This window comes from Sceloporus occidentalis, unplaced genomic scaffold (assembly GCF_023333645.1).
Source record: "Sceloporus occidentalis isolate IW3139 unplaced genomic scaffold, rSceOcc1.0.p SCAF_448, whole genome shotgun sequence".
Taxonomy (NCBI): domain Eukaryota; kingdom Metazoa; phylum Chordata; class Lepidosauria; order Squamata; family Phrynosomatidae; genus Sceloporus; species Sceloporus occidentalis.
This window is the reverse complement of record NW_028317428.1, coordinates 31,404-49,308: the sequence shown is the minus strand read 5'-3', so window position 1 is coordinate 49,308 and position 17,905 is coordinate 31,404. Positions and strand designations below refer to the sequence as shown.

At 42.8% G+C, this 17,905-nt stretch overlaps 1 protein-coding gene across 1 annotated transcript in view; it reads right to left on the bottom strand.

The window, feature by feature from the left end:
- The window catches only part of LOC149271925 (cysteine-rich transmembrane module-containing protein 1-like), a 35,898-nt gene extending 18,212 nt beyond the window's left edge, over positions 1 to 17,686 (bottom strand). The window contains exon 1 of the mRNA XM_089506996.1: positions 17,461 to 17,686. Coding sequence (XP_089363122.1) covers positions 17,461 to 17,686 — 226 coding nt within the window. The remainder of the gene's footprint in view (positions 1 to 17,460) is intronic.
- Positions 17,687 to 17,905: the final 219 nt, after the last annotated feature.

The window sequence follows — 17,905 nt, the reverse complement described above, 5'->3', positions numbered from 1 at the left end:
AGACCATTGATGGCTCGCCTGTGTCTTCCGTACCAGTGGATTTAGAGACTGTCCCACTCACCTGTTCTATAGGGAATAGGCATACAGAAAAAAACCTTTGACGTCATCAATTCCCCTTTATTTCCATTAATCCTGGGCCTGCCCTGGCTCAAGAAACATGATCCCGTCATTCATTGGACTACAGGACAAGTAACATTTTCCTCTCCATTCTGCATCCGCCATTGTCTCAGTACTGCACATATTACTCGATTATACGATTATACGATTGTCCTATAGACCTCATACCTGGATCTAAAATTCCTTACGGCCATATATATCCCTTGTCGGAATAAGAACTTAAAAGTACTACGAGACTACCTCGACGAACACCAAGCCAAGGGTTTTATTCGTCCATCCACCTCTCCAGCCGGGGCAGGGATATTCTTTGTAGGAAAGACGGATGGGGGTTTACGGCCCTGTGTGGACTACAGAGAACTAAACGCTATAACCGTAAAAAAAATCGATACCCTCTTCCTCTCATCCCGGAATTATTTGAACGTTTAAAACAAGCCGCTATATTCACCAAACTAGACCTACGAGGAGCATATAACCTTGTTCGTATTAAAGACGGTCATGAGTGGAAGACCGCATTTCGCGCTCATTATGGACACTTCGAATATTTAGTAATGCCCTACGGACTATGTAATGCTCCAGCTACCTTTCTAAACTTTGTCAACAATATTTTCTGGGATTTATTAGATACGTTCATGGTTGTCTATCTAGATGATATATTGATCTTTTCAGCGACCCTCCAAGAGCACCGCAGCCATGTACACCAGGTTCTTTCACGTCTTCGTGCCCACCGTTTGCCAAAAAAGAAAAATGCAAATTTGAAACTAATCATATAGACTTCTTGGGATTTTGCATTTCGTCCAAAGGCATCGAAATGGACAAAACTAAAGTTAAGGCCATTGAACAGTGGCCACAGCCTCAATCACGTAAAGATGTGCAACGATTCCTTGGATTTGCTAATTTCTATAGGCGTTTCATTCTTAATTTTTCCAGAGTTATCCTTCCTCTCACAACCCTAACATCCAAAAACACCAAGTTCTTATGGAGCGCAGAGGCCAAGGAGGCTTTCGCCACTCTTAAACAAAGATTTACCTCTGCTCCTATACTGGTACATCCCAATCCTGATCTGCCTTTCATTGTGGAGGTAGACGCCTCTACAGTAGCGGCGGGGGCTATCCTTTCTCAAAGACAAGGACCTAAAAATCTACTTCACCCTATAGCATTTCTCTTTCGCAAACTCTCACCGGCTGAAAAGAATTATGACATAGGCGATCGTGAATTACTATCAATAAAGTGTGCACAAGAAGAATGGAGACATCATCTCGAGGGGTCCCGACATCCGTTTGTTATCTTTACCGACCACCGCAATCTTCAACGAGCCAAGAGACTACGTCCTCGTCAGGCGCGATGGTCTTTTTTTTTTTTTTTTTTTACAAGATTTAATTTTCACATAAAACTTATAGACCAGGAAGTAAAAATGGCAAGGCTGACGCTTTATCCCGCCAATATGTCAATGCACAGGATGACCCCAACGTCACACAACCAATAATTCCACCGAGACATTTTTTGGTCACCAAAAAAGATTACGGGAGATTATGGCCTCTTTGAGGCGGAAGTCCGTCAGGTGACAGACTATGTCCCTGGGAGGACTAGATGGGTCACCACGGGGCCTCAGGGCTCGGTGCACCCTGTCTACCACCGCAGAGGCATCCACAGCCCTGCCCAGGAGGCCGGAGAACAGGGCAGTGAGAAGGGCCTCAGATTCAGGGACGCCCCGGATTCTAATATTTTGTCGGCGTCCCCTGTTGTCCAGGTCCTCTAGCCGTCCCCACACAGCACGGAGGCAGCGCAGGTGGTTCTCAGCAGACCGTGTTGCGGCATGGCCTACCTGTTGCTGTGAGGCTGAGGCCTCCTCCAGGGCAGTCACCCTGTGTTCCAGTGAGGAGAAGTTGGTACGGAGGGTTGCCACTTCGTCCCGGACCACCTGCTGGAGCTCCGCGATGAGTGTGGAGAAGTCCGAGCGCCAAGGCGCCGAAGAAAAGAGCTAGAGCACCTCAGGTGAGTGGCGAGGCAGCGCGGGAGCAGGATCGGGTGTTGCCTCCTCTACGGAGGATGAGCTGGCCGGCGAGACTGTCGCGTGGTTTACCGAGGCCTGTGAGGCCAAGTCAGCAGGCGTCCTGAAATACTCTTTGTATTTACTATTGTGAAGTCTTCTTTTTATGGTAGACTTGGATAATGGTATGCCTACCTCCTGGAGAGAGTTCTTCACTTGGCTGGATGTTCTGAAGGTTTTTTTTTAGTTTGTTTGTTTTTTTACCATGGAAATGATCCTATAATCAACCACCACTGTTGTCTTATGTGGACATCCAGACCTTTTGGTGTTGCAAAGCTCAACAGTGAGTTTTTTTCTGAGAATGTACCAAATTGTTGATTTGGTCACTCAATGTTCCTGATGTCTCTCTGATGGATTTTTTTCCCCCTTTTTGGCAGCCTAAGGATCACCTGTTTCACATGGAGTGAGAGCCCTTTTGACTGCATGCTGTGGGATGAGAGCAAAAGCTTCTACATGTGAATGCCACACATTTATAAAGAAATAATGAAGAAATAGTCCACACCTGTCCATGAAACAGCTTTTGATTCAATTGTTCAATTACTTTTGGCCCCTTGAAAAAGAGGGGGCTACATTTTATAGAGCTATAATTCCTAAACCCTTTCAAATCTCACATTTGGATGTGAATACCCTCAAATCAAAGCAGAGACACATGCGGTTTATCTAAGGTGCTCTCATTGCCATGAATACAATTGTTTATGCAATGTGTTATGTTTCATGTGTTGTATCATGTGTTATATCCATAAACCAGAAATTCACACCTCATAATCCATCAAAAAAATTGTCATGATAAATTTACATGTTTTGAATTTATAGTTTATAATCCCTAGATCATATACATATTTTATAGTTTTTTTTCCCCACAATAAATATTTTGAGTAACTATCCTTGTGATAATTTCTCTTTTGAATTATACATTTTTAGTTTGATCTGCAAGGATTTAGGAACAGAAATGAAATATATATGTCATAATATTAATGTTGTGGGACCTTGAAATACATATTGATCAAATACTAGCTTTTAATATTTTAGATCAGACTTATTCCTGCAGGTAACAAATTTGTCCTGATGGTTCAGTGCACCCCAGGATTGACTTTGGGGACTAAAGGGAGGAAAAAGCTTGGCCTAGGTTGATGCTAGGCAGGGATATGAATGTGACCACGTGCCCTTCTTTGGAAAGCAAGGCCAGACCCTCATCCTTACACTTCTGAACATTAGTCTCTACACACAAACAACTTAATATCTGGAGACACCAGAACCGAACCACAAGAGACTTTACGTTTTTCTCCGACCCGCATTTGTCATACACATGACGGAATATGTCTCTGATTTCAATGGATGGTTTGGCCTGGGTTTCAGAGTTGAGGATACACTATAAAAGGAGAAAAGTATAGTTAAGATGATACCATTTAATGGCTGACAGAGTTTAACTGAAAGCTTTCAAGACCAAGTTGTTGAGGTTCCCTCCTCAGACATTAATTAAGCTAAAACAGAATACAAAAGCACAGTTCGCAGGTTAACAAAAAGGTAAAATAAACACAGGAGGTATTGGAGAATTTCTTTAGCAATAAACTAGCTGGACTAACAGAGATCTAATAGAGAAAAACAGTTCAGTCAGAGCATCTTTGATCCATTTACTCCCTGGTTAGAGGGGCCATAAAACCATGTAACACATGCCAGATGCATGAAGGTGTCAAATGTAAGCAGGAATAAGTTGGTTGTAGGAATACAGTGATTGTGAGAGGATCATTAATTTGTTAGGTTGTATCGAGAGATGAATTCGCTATCTCTACTGAAGCCAGTGAGTAGGGCATTAACCCCTTCGCGACCTTTGCCGGTTCAGGACCGTCATGACAAGAAGGTCACTAAATGACCTTTGACGGTCCTGAAACGTCAAAAAATTAAATAAGCTTAGAAAGTGATCAACGATCACTTTCTTCGCTTAAACGGCGTTACTGTAATGCCTCGATGTCGAGGCATTCAGTAACGCCGAGATCGGCATCGGGGGCCATATGGCGGTGGACGCCCGTTTTAAAAGCGTTTAGGAGGCGATCAACTTAAATGGTGTCGCTGCAATGCCTCGATCAGGAGGCATCCAGCGACACCAAACACTTACCTTTGGATGGGCTGTGACCGCTCCGGAGAGCAGTCACAGCCGCAGCTGCCGGTGATCTTCGCCATCAGCAAGATGGCGGCGGCCCGGGAAAAAAAACAATAAAGAAGAAAGAGTTCGCTAGACGGTCTCCTGACCCTCTAGAGAACTCTGGCTCCACTTGCAGGTTGAATACAGGTACTTTATTCAACCAAGCAAGTCAATGGAACCCAGCTTTCTAATCACTATGTGATTAGCAAAATATTCAAAAAAAATAAAAAAAAATAAAAATGGAAAAAAAAAATAAAAAATGTGCTAACATTTAAAAATAATTATGCAGTGATGTCACTTAATGAACCATCCAGTACAAGCAAAATGGGTAAAAAAAAAATATAAAAAAAGTATTAAAAAAATAAAATAAAAAAATAAAGTTTATTATTTTGAGCAAGTGCTAAAATTTCTCAAAAATCTCAACAAAGAGTTAAAATAAAAGCACTTCAAATACCCAAGGGGTGTCTAATATATATAAAAAATGGCTGATGGGGTAAATTGGAGTGGCCGAGCTCAAAGATAGGGCATAGGTACAGACTGACCAAAATGGAGAAAAAAAGCGCACTTCCCAAATGTGGCATTTTAAATCTCAAACAACCCGACAAACCCATGCATGTCGGGTATCACTGCACTCAGGAGATGTTCCTGAACACAAAATGGGGTGTTTGACAGTGACATATACCAGAACCTGTATATCTATAACTAAAGTACAATTTGTGTGAAAAAGAAAAAAAAAAAAATTACTATTACAAAGTTTGACAAAGTGTAGTTCTATAATTGGTGCATGGAAAGGGTTAAAATAACAGCATTTGGAATACCCTGGGGTGTCTAGTTTTCAAAAATATATGGTTTGAATGGGTTAAATTGAGTTAACCCGCTTCAAAGATATTCCAAAGAGGAGATGGAGGCAGAATGACCAAATGACCACCTGGATTATGCATGCCCCAAAAGTAGCCTTTTACCAGCCAAACAATCTGACAAACCCATGCATGTGGGGTATTGCTGTACTCAGGAGATGTTCCTGAACACATATTGGGGGGTTGTTTGACAGTGACATATACCAGGACCTGTATATCTATAACTAAAGTACAATTTGTGTGAAAAAGAAAAAAAAATTACTATTACAAAGTTTGACAAAGTGTAGTTCTATAATTGGTGCATGGAAAGGGTTAAAATAACCACATTTGGAATACCCTGGGGTGTCTTGTTTTCAAAAATATATGGTTTGAATGGGTTAAATTGAGTTAACCAGCTTCAAAGATGTTCCAAAGAGGAGATGGAGGCAGACTGACCAGATTTGTTAAAAAAAGATTTGGAAATCATAAAACGCTGCTTGTACTTATTGCCCTATAACTTACAAAAAACAGCAAAAAAACATAAAAACATTGGGTATTTCTAAACTCAGGACAAGTAGTAGAATCTATTTAGCTAGTTTTTTTACTTGCTTTTTTAGGTGAGTAAAAGATTTTTCAAATAAAAGTCATAAAATGTGTTTTTTTTTCAATTTTTCACCATGTTTTTTTTATTTTTTTATAGTGAATAAGATGATATGATCAAAATAATGGTATCTGAAGAAAGCCCATCTTGTCCTGAAAAAAACAATATATAACTTATGTGGGTACACTAAATGGGTGAGGAGAAAATTACAGCTGAACACAAGCACCACAAAAGTGTCAAAACAGCCTCGGTCCCACAGGGTACAAAACGAAAAATGAGCCTGGTTCTTAAGGGGTTAAACCGGAATAATAGTTTGAACTCCCATATTTTGCTATCCCCCCGGGTGCAGAACAATCCCACCAGTACTAAGAGCTTTACATCCTGTATGTAAAGCTCTTAGTACTGGTGGGATTGTACTAAGAGCTTTACATACAGGATGTAAAGCTCTTAGTACTGGTGGGATTGTTCTGCACTAGTACTAAGAGCTTTACATCCTGTATGTTGACATGCATAGGTTGACAGAAATTGATTTTGTGGTGCAAATGTGAGCCTGATATTAGTATTTTATTTGTGCTGTGGATGTGTGGACAGGTCCCACATCTTTTTTGTTGGCAGGGAGAGGTAACATTTGCTGTTTGTCTGTGAACGGTGCTCCTAACAATCCATTGTTTGGGGTTGGGAGGCTGTTGTAATGAAAGTAGTGGGAGATGTGGAAATATTGTCTGACGTCTTTCATCCATGTGTGGGATTGATTGTAATTCCCTGGAGATCTCAGATAGGGCTTCCATTTGTGGATTGTAGGTTACCACTAACGGCACGCAATCTCTCTTTTGTGGCTGCTGATATCTCAGAAGGTTTTCTCTGGGGATATTCCTACCTTTCTGTATTTTTCTATTTTTCCTTTTCTATTTTTTACACTGTACCCATGGTTAATGAACTCCTTCCTGAGATTTTGAAGATTATATCTGTCTGTAGAATCTGAACAGATGAAATTACCGTATTGGCTCGATTATAGGCCGCCCACTAAAAGTTAGGTGCTTTTGTAAAGCAAATTTTTTGGTAAAAAAAAAAAACAAAAAAAAAACTCAGTGGAACAGATATGCTGCCACTGTCCCCCCAGATATGCCGCCACTCTGCCCCCAAGATGTGCCCCCCCAAGATATGCTGCCACTCTACCCCCTCACCGAGATATGCTGCCACTCTGCCCCCAAGATGTGCCCCCCTCTAGACTTACCGGTGCAGACTCCCCGGGGTCTTGCAGGGCCGGCGGGGGACATCTACGCAGTACGCATATTCAACTTCCGGTGCCGGCACTTCCGGCAAGGAAGATTGTTAACGTACATAGCGCAGACGTTCACTGGCTGCGGCGATGCGAGCATAAACAACCTCCGCTGCCGGCACATCTGCACGATGTGCTTTAACAATCTCCCTTGCCGGGACTCCGCCCCTGTGGAAATTCCCAGCAAGGGAGATTGTTAAAGCCCATCCCGAGATCGGGGCCATGTCTGACCCCTCCCCGGGGCGTCAACATGCGCCATACAATGTTTTATAAGAGTTTTAAAAGAGTTTTAAAAGAACGATCACCTCCTAAATTTAAATGGTGTCGCTGAAATGCCTCGATCACCCCTCCAACCTTCTAGCCATCCTCTCCCCCAGCACAGCAGACCCTCTTCCGTTTAGGTACAATCCATCACTGCTATAAAGATTGTACCCAAGCGCAAAATCAGCCCAGTGCTCTAGCCAAAACCCTCCTTCCTACACAATAACTTTAGCCACACATTTACCTCCCTGATCTCCCGCTGCCTTTCTACTGTTGCGCGTGGCACAGGTAATATTTCTGAAAATACTACCTTGGAGGTCCTTTTCTTCAGTTTACCTTCTAATTCCCTGAAATCATTCTTTAGGACCTTCTATTTTCCACTGACTGTCATTGGTAACAATATGGACCATGACAGCCGGGTCTTCCCCAATAATCCATCCACAGAGTTGCTATCTACTCTCTTAATAATAGAGTCCCCTACCACCACAACCTGTCTAGCCTTTTTTACGCTCTCAACCCCACCTATACTAGAGGGGCTGTTCGCTCGGCTGTAAGAAGGAACAGCTTCCTCCAGTACAGCTACTCGTGAGCTGATGCACCCAACATCTTCACTCAAGCGGGCAAATCTGTTAGGCTGCACAAGGTCAGGACTAGCTATACCTCTCCTCTTCCCAACCCCTCTGCTACCATGTGTAACTGTTACCAAGCTACATGCCTGTTCTCCAGCTGACTTATTTCCCCCCTCTTCACTACCTGCCCCCACTACACTCTTCTCAGTGAACAGTAGATCCCTTTCAAGATTGTCTGTCTCAAAGTTGCAATTTGCTTCTCCAGATCTCCAATATGAGCTTCCAGAGAAGCCACTTGCTCACACCTGCCACAGAGGTATGGACCCTGGATGGATTCATCCAGGCACGCATACATGAGGCACGATGTGCATTGAGTCAGATCATCAATCTTGCTAACTCCCATAACCATACACACAATCAAATATAGATAGAAAAAACAAACAGTTAAACAAGAACACCCGTCAAAAATAAACAGTTGCTTCCTCCTGCCGGGACACCAACAATTAACACCTTCAGCGCCAGGCAGAACCAGCGTTGTAGATAGAAGGGGGGACGTCGCTGCACCAGAGCTGCGTTGTCACTGTGGCTATGCGAAACTTAGCTACACAGCGTGGCTATTGTCCTGAAAAGAACAATAAAGGATCATAGCAGCCCACCCCAAACATCAGGCAACACTCATGTTGAGGTGCAAACAGGACTCCTTATTAAAACCAAATACAGAGCTATATATACACAAGTAAGAAAAGGGGCAAGACAAATATCACATGATCTAATTATGTCAGGAAGGAAGTAATTAGATCAAATCCTGCAACACAATATCCAGGGGAAGGACAGAATGACATGAGACATAAATAACTACATTAATTGGGGACGTAGACGTGGAATGATGATCGACATATAATTGGCTTGAGACAGACAATGGCCAGGACACAGAGATAACAGGAGCTCACAGGATTAACAGCTACATATTGTGTAATTGATAATTAGGTATGCACCAGTGACACCTAGTCATACCTAGAAGGGGTCTTAAGACCAGGGATAACTCACACAACAGGGGAAACTTCACACCTATACAATCAACAATGCAAAGACAATCCTACAACAGGATGTCCAGCTGACTTTACAGTTTTGAGACACTGAGTGCTAAAACATGGGGAACATCAGCAGAAACTGAACCCCTGTATCTACACACAGAAGTCTCTACAAGGCCTGGGCCCATAGTCGATAGGGAGGAGGCTGGCCCTCAGGCCTCTCCAGGGGCCCCAGTGATGAAGGGTTCTGTCACAACATGGACCCTGGTTTTGCTAGGTATAGTAGCTGATATATGTTCCTGTGTTTGAGTTATATGATCATACTGCAGTGTGGCGTAGCTTCTTTCCACCACATTTTCCTTAGCGATAGGGTACCTATCATACAATAACTCAAAAGGCAAAAACACAGTATAGGCTTGAAGTACTTCCCCAACAGCAAACATTAGATATGGCAACAAATAGTCCCAAATTTTTGCCGTCCTTATCCATCACCTTACATAACATAGCTAGGGTTTTATTGAATCGCTCTACTAAACCATCAGTTTGTGGGTGATATACAGAAGTATTCAAATGCTTTATGTTTAGGAGCTTACATAATTCCTCTGTACCCTCATCTATCAGGATCTCTTTGGATATCCCTACTCTGCTAAACAAACATAATTCTTTAGCAGATATTGTGTGTAGAGGTATTGCCTCCAGATAACAGGAAACATAATCAAGAATTACCAGTATGTACTGTTAACCACTGAGTAAATAGTTAATTATTGCCTCAATTAACCCCAGCCAATAAAATCCCCTAAGAATTTGTTCTTTTGTCTTATCGACTCACAGATGATCCCATAAAACATGGCTACACGCACAATTTAGTAGGATGTGCCGATAAGGTTGTGCTGCTAACAATTATTTTAATATTTCAATCTCTTTTTTTGGACCCCATATAAGAGATCATTTTCAACTTAAAAATGGGGATGCGTCTTTCTGAATTAGTAGGAGATCTATTGTTACTGAAATGTACTTCTGTCCACTGATAAAGTTACCCGGGTTAACCTTTAAATCTGAGCTCAATGTTCTCCTTAGAATTTCCAGATGCTTTAAGGTTGTCAACTAGTGGCTTCAAAGGGGATAACACTTTGTTATCACGGCTGTCTAGTTCATCTATTAAAGTTTCAGCAAAAGGAAATTCATTATTATGTTCATCAGTCAAGCTAGAGGTAGTTTTCTGCACTGAAGCCCACAATCCTAAGAAATGGAGAAAATATCAATGGGTCAATTTAGGGACCAGACTAACTCTGCAATTTACAGAGCCTTATTGGCTCTCAACCCATAACTCAGTCATAGGATACTTGTGTATATCACCACGCACACAGGAAATATCAATCTTTTTTGATTTAGTTATGTGTATACCACATGCCAAACTTCGGTCTAAAAGAGTAACCAAACTGCCTGAATCTAGTAATGCCTGTACCCTTTTTCCTTCCAGATTCTCAGAACACCAGGGGTGATCTAGTCATTCGTGTACTGCAAAGTACACATTAAATGACCACCATAATTATTACCAAAATTGCATTCCACCATTATCAAGGCAGTTCTTTTGCTATATGTCCATTGTAAAGATTTTGTAGGAGAGGATCCCATAAAACAGAGTAGGCCAGGCCTCAGAAGACAACTCTAGACAAAAACTGGAGGCAAGAGATCAGGAGGAGACATATTCAACAGGGGCAGTAACAAAGCCAAATCAGGAACAGGGTGTTCAGAGGTCATATATGCATGTCATTTATGCACATTTGAGTAGCTGCAATCACGTAACTGAGCCTCACAACAGAAAGGTGCAGTCTGAAGTAGCTGCTTTGGTGCTGCTGCACAATACCTCTAAAGATTCCTAGCAAGCAGCAAAGTATCCAGGACGGGTCCAGCTACAGCAGTCATTGGAGGAACGGAGCGCCACAGGATGAGCATGCAGGTAAGTCCTAACATCCATATTCCCCATATTTATAACATTTCACAGCATATATCGTTTTTAAGTCTTTCTTTTCCTTCCAGTCTATCAAAGTTCTTCCCTTGTGCTCATGTCTCTGGAGTTGTAAAAACTAACCAGCTCATCAAAAGTCCCCCTCTTCCCTGGAACAATCCAACCAGATTTATTCTGGCTCTAGCTCTTTAACCTCCAAGGGAGCTTGTGGGACAGGAGGTAGAATTATATCTCCTGCTGTTCTATATTGTCTACCAAATGGTCTGCTGTTTGGGGATCACTCTGGCTAACCCACCTGTGAAGGGCAAGAGATAATCCTCTCAGAAACCTGTCCATTACTAGCTGCTCCACAATGTAGCTGGATGAGTTGACTTCTGGTTGTAATAATTTTCTGGCAAGATGTATTGAGTAGAACATCTGTGATTAAAATGACAGCCAACGTTACTCCAAAGGGAGCCAAAATCTCTGCTTTCAACTTAGTTAGATTGTGCTGGTTCTAAATCAAAGCATGCCTTCTGGGGCTCTCCACTGAGAAAAGGTTCTATCAGACTCACTCATTTAGCCAACACCCATTGCCTCTCTTTCCGCTTAAATGCCATCAGGTAGGTCTCAACACGTCATCGGTAGCTACCATCTTCTGCAGATAGTTACTAAAATTTTTATCAAGTCCCATACCGAGACAATGGAACACATGTGTTAGTAACAATTGGGATTTGAACCCATCTACACTTGCCGCCACCAGGTGGTTTTGGGTCACTCATGGACACGTGAACCTTAGCGGTTCCCAACATACTTGTGGCTCATCCGGTAATTAACAGCCTTTATAAATCAGGGTTGCTCCAGGGTTTCCTTCCTTTTCCTGGCCACAGATTCAGTTCCTGGTCTTATGCAAACAATTATTGATTGTATTATTATTAATGTTCTATTATATCCTATTATCTGTGTTTTGAATGTATTTACAAATTTGCATATAGCCCATTAAAGTCCGGGTTTTTGCATACTGGATACTGGTTTTTGACTCCTGGCTCTTGATTTAGTTTATGTCTTCTGTCTTCTGATTTGTCACCTCCATTGGATTAAATTACTATTCTGGTTATTTACTTAGGGCTGTATGTAGTTTTTACCTCTGTCTCATCCATCTGTACAGTGTTTGGTCCTGATTTCGTATGACATTAGCTAGTCTAAACTTGTTTATGTCTGCTGCGTCTGCCAGTTTTGAGATTCCTTGACACTTGCCAGATCCTGTTAGTTCTGTGCCTGTAGATGGTACCCAAGTCATCTAAGACTGCAGGAGACTGCATCCAGATCCGTCTGAACCAGTCTACCTCATGCAGAGCATTGAGCAACCTGTCCCTGTGTAGAGACATCGACCTAACCCTTTAGCCCCAGTCGCAACAAGAGGTGATGTCACATATAGCTTTGTCAACAATACGTGGGTGAGGTTATAACATCACCTGCTGTTGCACACATAGAAAAGCCTGTCCCTTTTTTATATAGGTACAAAGGATGAATACAGCACTTTGTACAAAAAGCTGTAGGTGGTCTAAATAAAGCTCTGGTGGGGAAAGGGGAAAACCAACAGTTTGTTGTAAGGACTGCCCAAGAAAATTAGGGACTATTTGTCTTTTTAAGATGCCAAAGCAACAAAAAAGTTTGCTGCAAATGTCTAACTTACTGCTATCAACCCTGAAGGAGAAAAAAAATCCAACATTTTTAACAATATAATTCTGGAAGGCTGAAATAAATGAAAACAAAAATGCAGTAAAGTGCTCATATTCTGTGAACTATTATGTTGCTACACAACCATCATATGCAGGTAGGCAAGTTTTATTAGTAAGCCAGTTCTAGCGCACAGGGAGCTTAATGCATTTCACGCCCGACTGGCACGTACTCATATTTGCCTCCATTCCTCTAAGTGCTAGAATTCTGCTAATTCTTCTACTGCCCACCACATTACCCTAATTGAAAAGATCATTCATGAACGTTCCCCTAGTGCTAATGGAGATGTAAAAAAACATAAAAAAAACAAAACAAAAAGTGAAACCCAGGAAAATATAAAGATTTACATGTTTGTTATCGGTTTATTCTCAACCCACTCTCATATCCCCTACCTCCAGTCATATGCTATAGTCCTCTGTCAGATTGAATGTCATATGCCAGATCTCTACTCTCTGTCCCTCAGGCTAATTTCAGAGCCCCCAGCCCCCGCTCATATTGCCCCCACAGCCCCAGTACAGTACCACAGCCTATATATTGTCCCACAACAGCCCCATTATTGTAATTTAAACATTGCAATTACAATACTGTACCATCTCTTGTGCTTGTTTACATTATTTTATACAGTAACTTATACATACATCCAAATATACACCGACATTATTATTATTATTTATTGTTTTATGTAGCGCCATCTAATTCCGTAGCGCTGTACAATGGGTAGACAGGACATAACAAGTAGTATGTAACATAAATTGACTAACAGAGACAACAGGTGAGGAGGGCCCTGCTCAAACGAGCTTACAGTCTAGAGGGAGTTGGGTTGTATTACACAAAAGGTAAAAGTTAAAAGTGCCACTGTTGGGGATAGACCAGCCACGCTAATAAAAGCAACAGTATTGAAGGGGAGGGAGTAGGAAGGGTAAGCTAAAGGAATATGGGAGGAAAGGGGTTAATGTGCTATGTTGTAAGCATCCTTAAAGAAGTGGGTCTTGAGGGATTTTTTGAAGGAATAAAGGCAGGGGGAGAGACGGATAGACTGGGGGAGGGCATTCCAGAGGATAGGGGCAGCCCTTGAGAAATCTTGTAAGCGGGCATGAGAGCTAGAAATCAGAGGAGAGGACAGAAGGAGATCGTTCGATGAGTGGAGAGACCGGTTAGGAGTGTATTTAGAGATGAGCGAGGAGATGTAGGGAGGGGAACTACTGTGAAGGGCTTTGGAAGTAAGAGTGAGGATTTTGAAATGAACCCTGAAGCGCACAGGCAGCCAGTGAAGAGACTGACAGAGAGGAGAGACGTTAGTAAAGCGATGCGAGAGGAAGATAAGTCTGGCAGCAGCATTCATGGTGGATTGTAGAGGGGTGAGACGGTTAAGAGGGAGACCGGCTAAGATAGAGTTACAGTAGTCAAGACGGGAGATAATCAGGGCATGGACAAGAGCCTTAGTGGCATCCTGTGTTAGGAAGGGACGGATGCGGGCAATGTTTTTAAGATGAAGGCGACAGTTTTTAGAGACAGACTGAATATGGGGTGTGAACGAAAGGTCGGAGTCAAGAGTGACACCAAGACACCGTGCATGAGTAGAAGGGGAGATGATAGCACCATTAACATTGAGGGAGATAGATGGGGGAATTTTAGCATTGGAGGGAAGATTAGGAGTTCCGTTTTGGAGAGGTTGAGTTTCAAGAAACGTTCAGACATCCAGCTAGAGACAGATGCAAGGCAGTTAGTTACACGATCTAAGACAGGGGGAGAGAGATCAGGGGGGGATAGATAGATCTGGGTGTCATCAGCGTACAGGTGGTATTGAAAGCCAAAGGATGAGATCAGTTTGCCAAGGGAGGAAGTGTAAAGAGAGAACAGAAGGGGTCCTAAAACTGAGCCTTGGGGTAACCCAACTGAGAGAGGGAGGGGAGGGGAAGTGTTACTGGAGACAGAGACACTGAAGGTACAATCAGAGAGGTAGGAAGTGAGCCATGAGAGAGCAGTATCACGGAGGCCAAGATCATAAAGCTTTTGAAGGAGAAGGCAGAAGCAGCAGAAAGGTCCGGTAGCATTAGCATGGAGTAGTGGCCCTTGGATTTAGCAGTGAGTAAGTCATTAGTAACTTTAGCAAGGGCGGTCTCAGTAGAGCGTCGAGGGCAAAAACCAGATTGAAGAGGGTCAAGCAGGCAGTTGGAGTCTAGAAACTTAGTTGTATATAAACAATTCTTTCAAGAAGCTTGGAGGTGAAAGGAAGCAAAGAGATGGGACGGTAGTTGGAGAGACCAGTCCGGTCGAGGGAGGACTTTTTCAAGATAGGAGTAATGGTAGCATGCTTGAAGGACAATGGGACAGATCCAGTAGTGAGGGAGAGGTTGAAGATATGAGTTAGAGTAGGGACAAGGTTAGATGAAAGAGACTGGGTGAGATGGGAAGGGATGGGGTCATGGGGGCATGTGGTTGGACGAGAGGAAAGAAGAAGAGCATGTACATCCTCTTCAGTGACAGCAGAGAAATGAGTTAACGTAGTGAGGGGAGAAGAGGTCAGTGGGAAGGGGGGTGCGTAGTCAGAGGGAGGTGACTGTGCAGATATGTCATCTCTGATAGTTTGAATTTTATTATTGAAGAATGTGGCAAAATCAGATGCATTAAGGTTAGTGGAAGGGGTAGGAGGGATCGGTCGAAGCAGGGAATTGAAAGTATTAAAGAGTCGTTTAGGGTTGTGGGACAGGGAGGAGATGAGGCAGGTGAAATAGGATTCTTTAGCAAGGTTAAGAGCAGAGTAGTAGGACCGTAGCATACATTTATAGTACAGAAAGTCAGACATGGAATTAGACTTTCGCCAACTACGTTCGGCAGTGCGGGAACATCGTCGAAGGTGTCGGGTTACAGTCGTGTGCCAGGGTTGGAAATGTGACCGTCGTGAGGAGCGAGTAGTAGCTGGTGCTACATGCTCAAGAGCAGATATGAGAGTGGCATTATAGACAGCGGTAGCGTTGTTAGGGCATGACATGTTGGAGATTGGAGAGAGGAGAGGGAGAAAATTGATTGAGAAGTCCTGAAGGTTAATAGAGCTGAGGTCTCTGGTTAGGCGGGGTTGGGGTGCAAGGGGGCGAGTATGAGGCAAAATTAGAGAGCAGGAAAGGAAGTGGTGGTCAGAGAGGGGGGAAAGGGGAATTTGAAAGGTTAGTGAGAGAGCACATGCTAGAAAAAATTAGGTCCAGGGTGTTACCATCATCATGAGTAGGGGAGTTAATGTGTTGTTGGAGATCAAAAGAGGAGGTGATAGAAAGAAATTTTGAAGCCATGGGACTCAATGGGGTGTCAACTGGGATGTTGAAATCCCCAAGGACAACAGAAGGAACATCAGAGGAGAGGAAGAGAGGGAGCCATGAGGAGAAGTGATCAAGAAAGATGTTAGCCGGGCCAGGGGGGCGATATATAACAGCAATGCGTATGGAGATGGGATGAAATAGTCGGATAGCATGGACTTCGAATGAGGAAAAAGAGTGATGGGGCAGAGGGAATAGGTTGAAAAGTACAAGTAGGGGAGAGTAGGAAGCCCACCCCTCCACCCTTCTTGTCATCAGGTCTGGGAGTGTGAGTGAGGTGTAGGCCACCATAGGAAAGAGCAGCGGGAGAGGCAGTGTTAGAAGAGGTTAGCCAGGTTTCAGTTAGAGCAAGAAGGTGTAAGGAACTAGAGACAAAGTGGTCATGTAGGGCTGTTAGTTTGTTACAGACAGAACGTGCATTCCAGAGAGCAATGGTGAATGGGGGGTAGGAAGAGCGGCAGGGTATGTGGACAAGATTATTTAGGTTTCTGGAATGTTGACTGAGAGGATGAGGAAGAGAGCACCAAGGGAGGCCCAGTGTTTGGGGAGATATCCCCAGCAGCTATAAGAAGTAGAATAGAGAGTGAGAGGAGGTGGGAATAGGACTTGTGTGAGCGGAGGGATTTCTGGGGGTGAGGCGAGGTGGGGGGGGAAGGGAGGAGGTGAAGTTGAGAAGCGCTTGGGATGAGAGAAGGGGAGAAGAAAGTATTGAAGGTGCAATGCAGACATAGTGTGGGGTAGCTGGTGGCTGGAGAGAGATGATGATTTTACAAACAATAGAGGAAAGGGAAAGGAGGAACAAGATGATTCTAAACATGGTAATTGGAGGCGAATGGCGATGGGAATGGAGTGGGAGTGGAGCATGCACAGTGAGCAGTTGGTAGCACTAGACAGTTCTGTGGGTAATTGATTGCAGGGAGTCTACTGGTTCCTCTGTGTCCTTCCTTGTTGTCCTCCTTGGTGAACTCCATTGGTCAACTCCCAGATAGTGGCACTTGATGAAAAATTGGCACTTGGATGGAAAGTGGCACACAGATGGAATGTAGCCTGTGCCTCCAATGTCACTACTGATATAGGGATGGCTGCTTGTTAGGTATGTACCAATTGGTTAATTACCCCGCAATAAAATCAGTGACACATGGGGAGAGGGGGTTATAGCTAACAGGGTACCAATAATTCAATATTGACAGATCAAAGGACAAACAAAGGGATGATACAGATGCTAAGGGTGGAATACCTGAATAAATAATTAATTAAGCAGGCCAGCCAGCAATGAAGCTGAATAACAGTCAGGGTAAGGCAAGGCAAAAGATACAAGACAGATAGAAATTCACATTTACATACACTCATTCACATGTATACAAAACACCTCTTTAGTACCAATTCCCATTAGATTGTAAACTCGCAAGACCATGGCCCTCTTTTCCTTTGTACCATTTTTTTTTGCTGGTGCTATATAAAAAATGTAAAGTACAAGTTTAATCAACCGTTAACTTGCTGCAATGTCAAAATTGCATATATATTTTTTTATTTTTTATTAGTAATTGGAATGCAGTTGGCATTACATTTCTAAGAGTTACCTGTGTTTTTAGGTCCATCCCCATACATTTGTGGGGGGGGTTGGCCTCCTTGCCATCCATATTGAGGATATCCTTGAAAGCCTGGTTGACCTGGCTGGTATCCTACAGGTGCTGGAGGATAACCAGAATATTGGTTTGGAACTGGGTTGCATGGCTGCTGGCCATATGATGGGTAAGGAGCAGTTGGTCCTGGATTCGCATAAGGTGGAGGGTTTTCGTAATTCATGGAGAAATGTTCTCTAATTAACAGAAAAAAAATTAAAACTTTTTTTATTGTTAGTTGGTTACAAATAGTTTTTAAGTTAGATAAAAGCGTAGCTCTACTTGTAGCTCATAGCTTTTTTAGTTTTTTTTAGTTTTTTTTGTTTTTTAATATAACAAAGCTTAAAAGGCTAAACTACAACTAATATCAAGCACCAAATATACATATTATAATTTTAAGGCA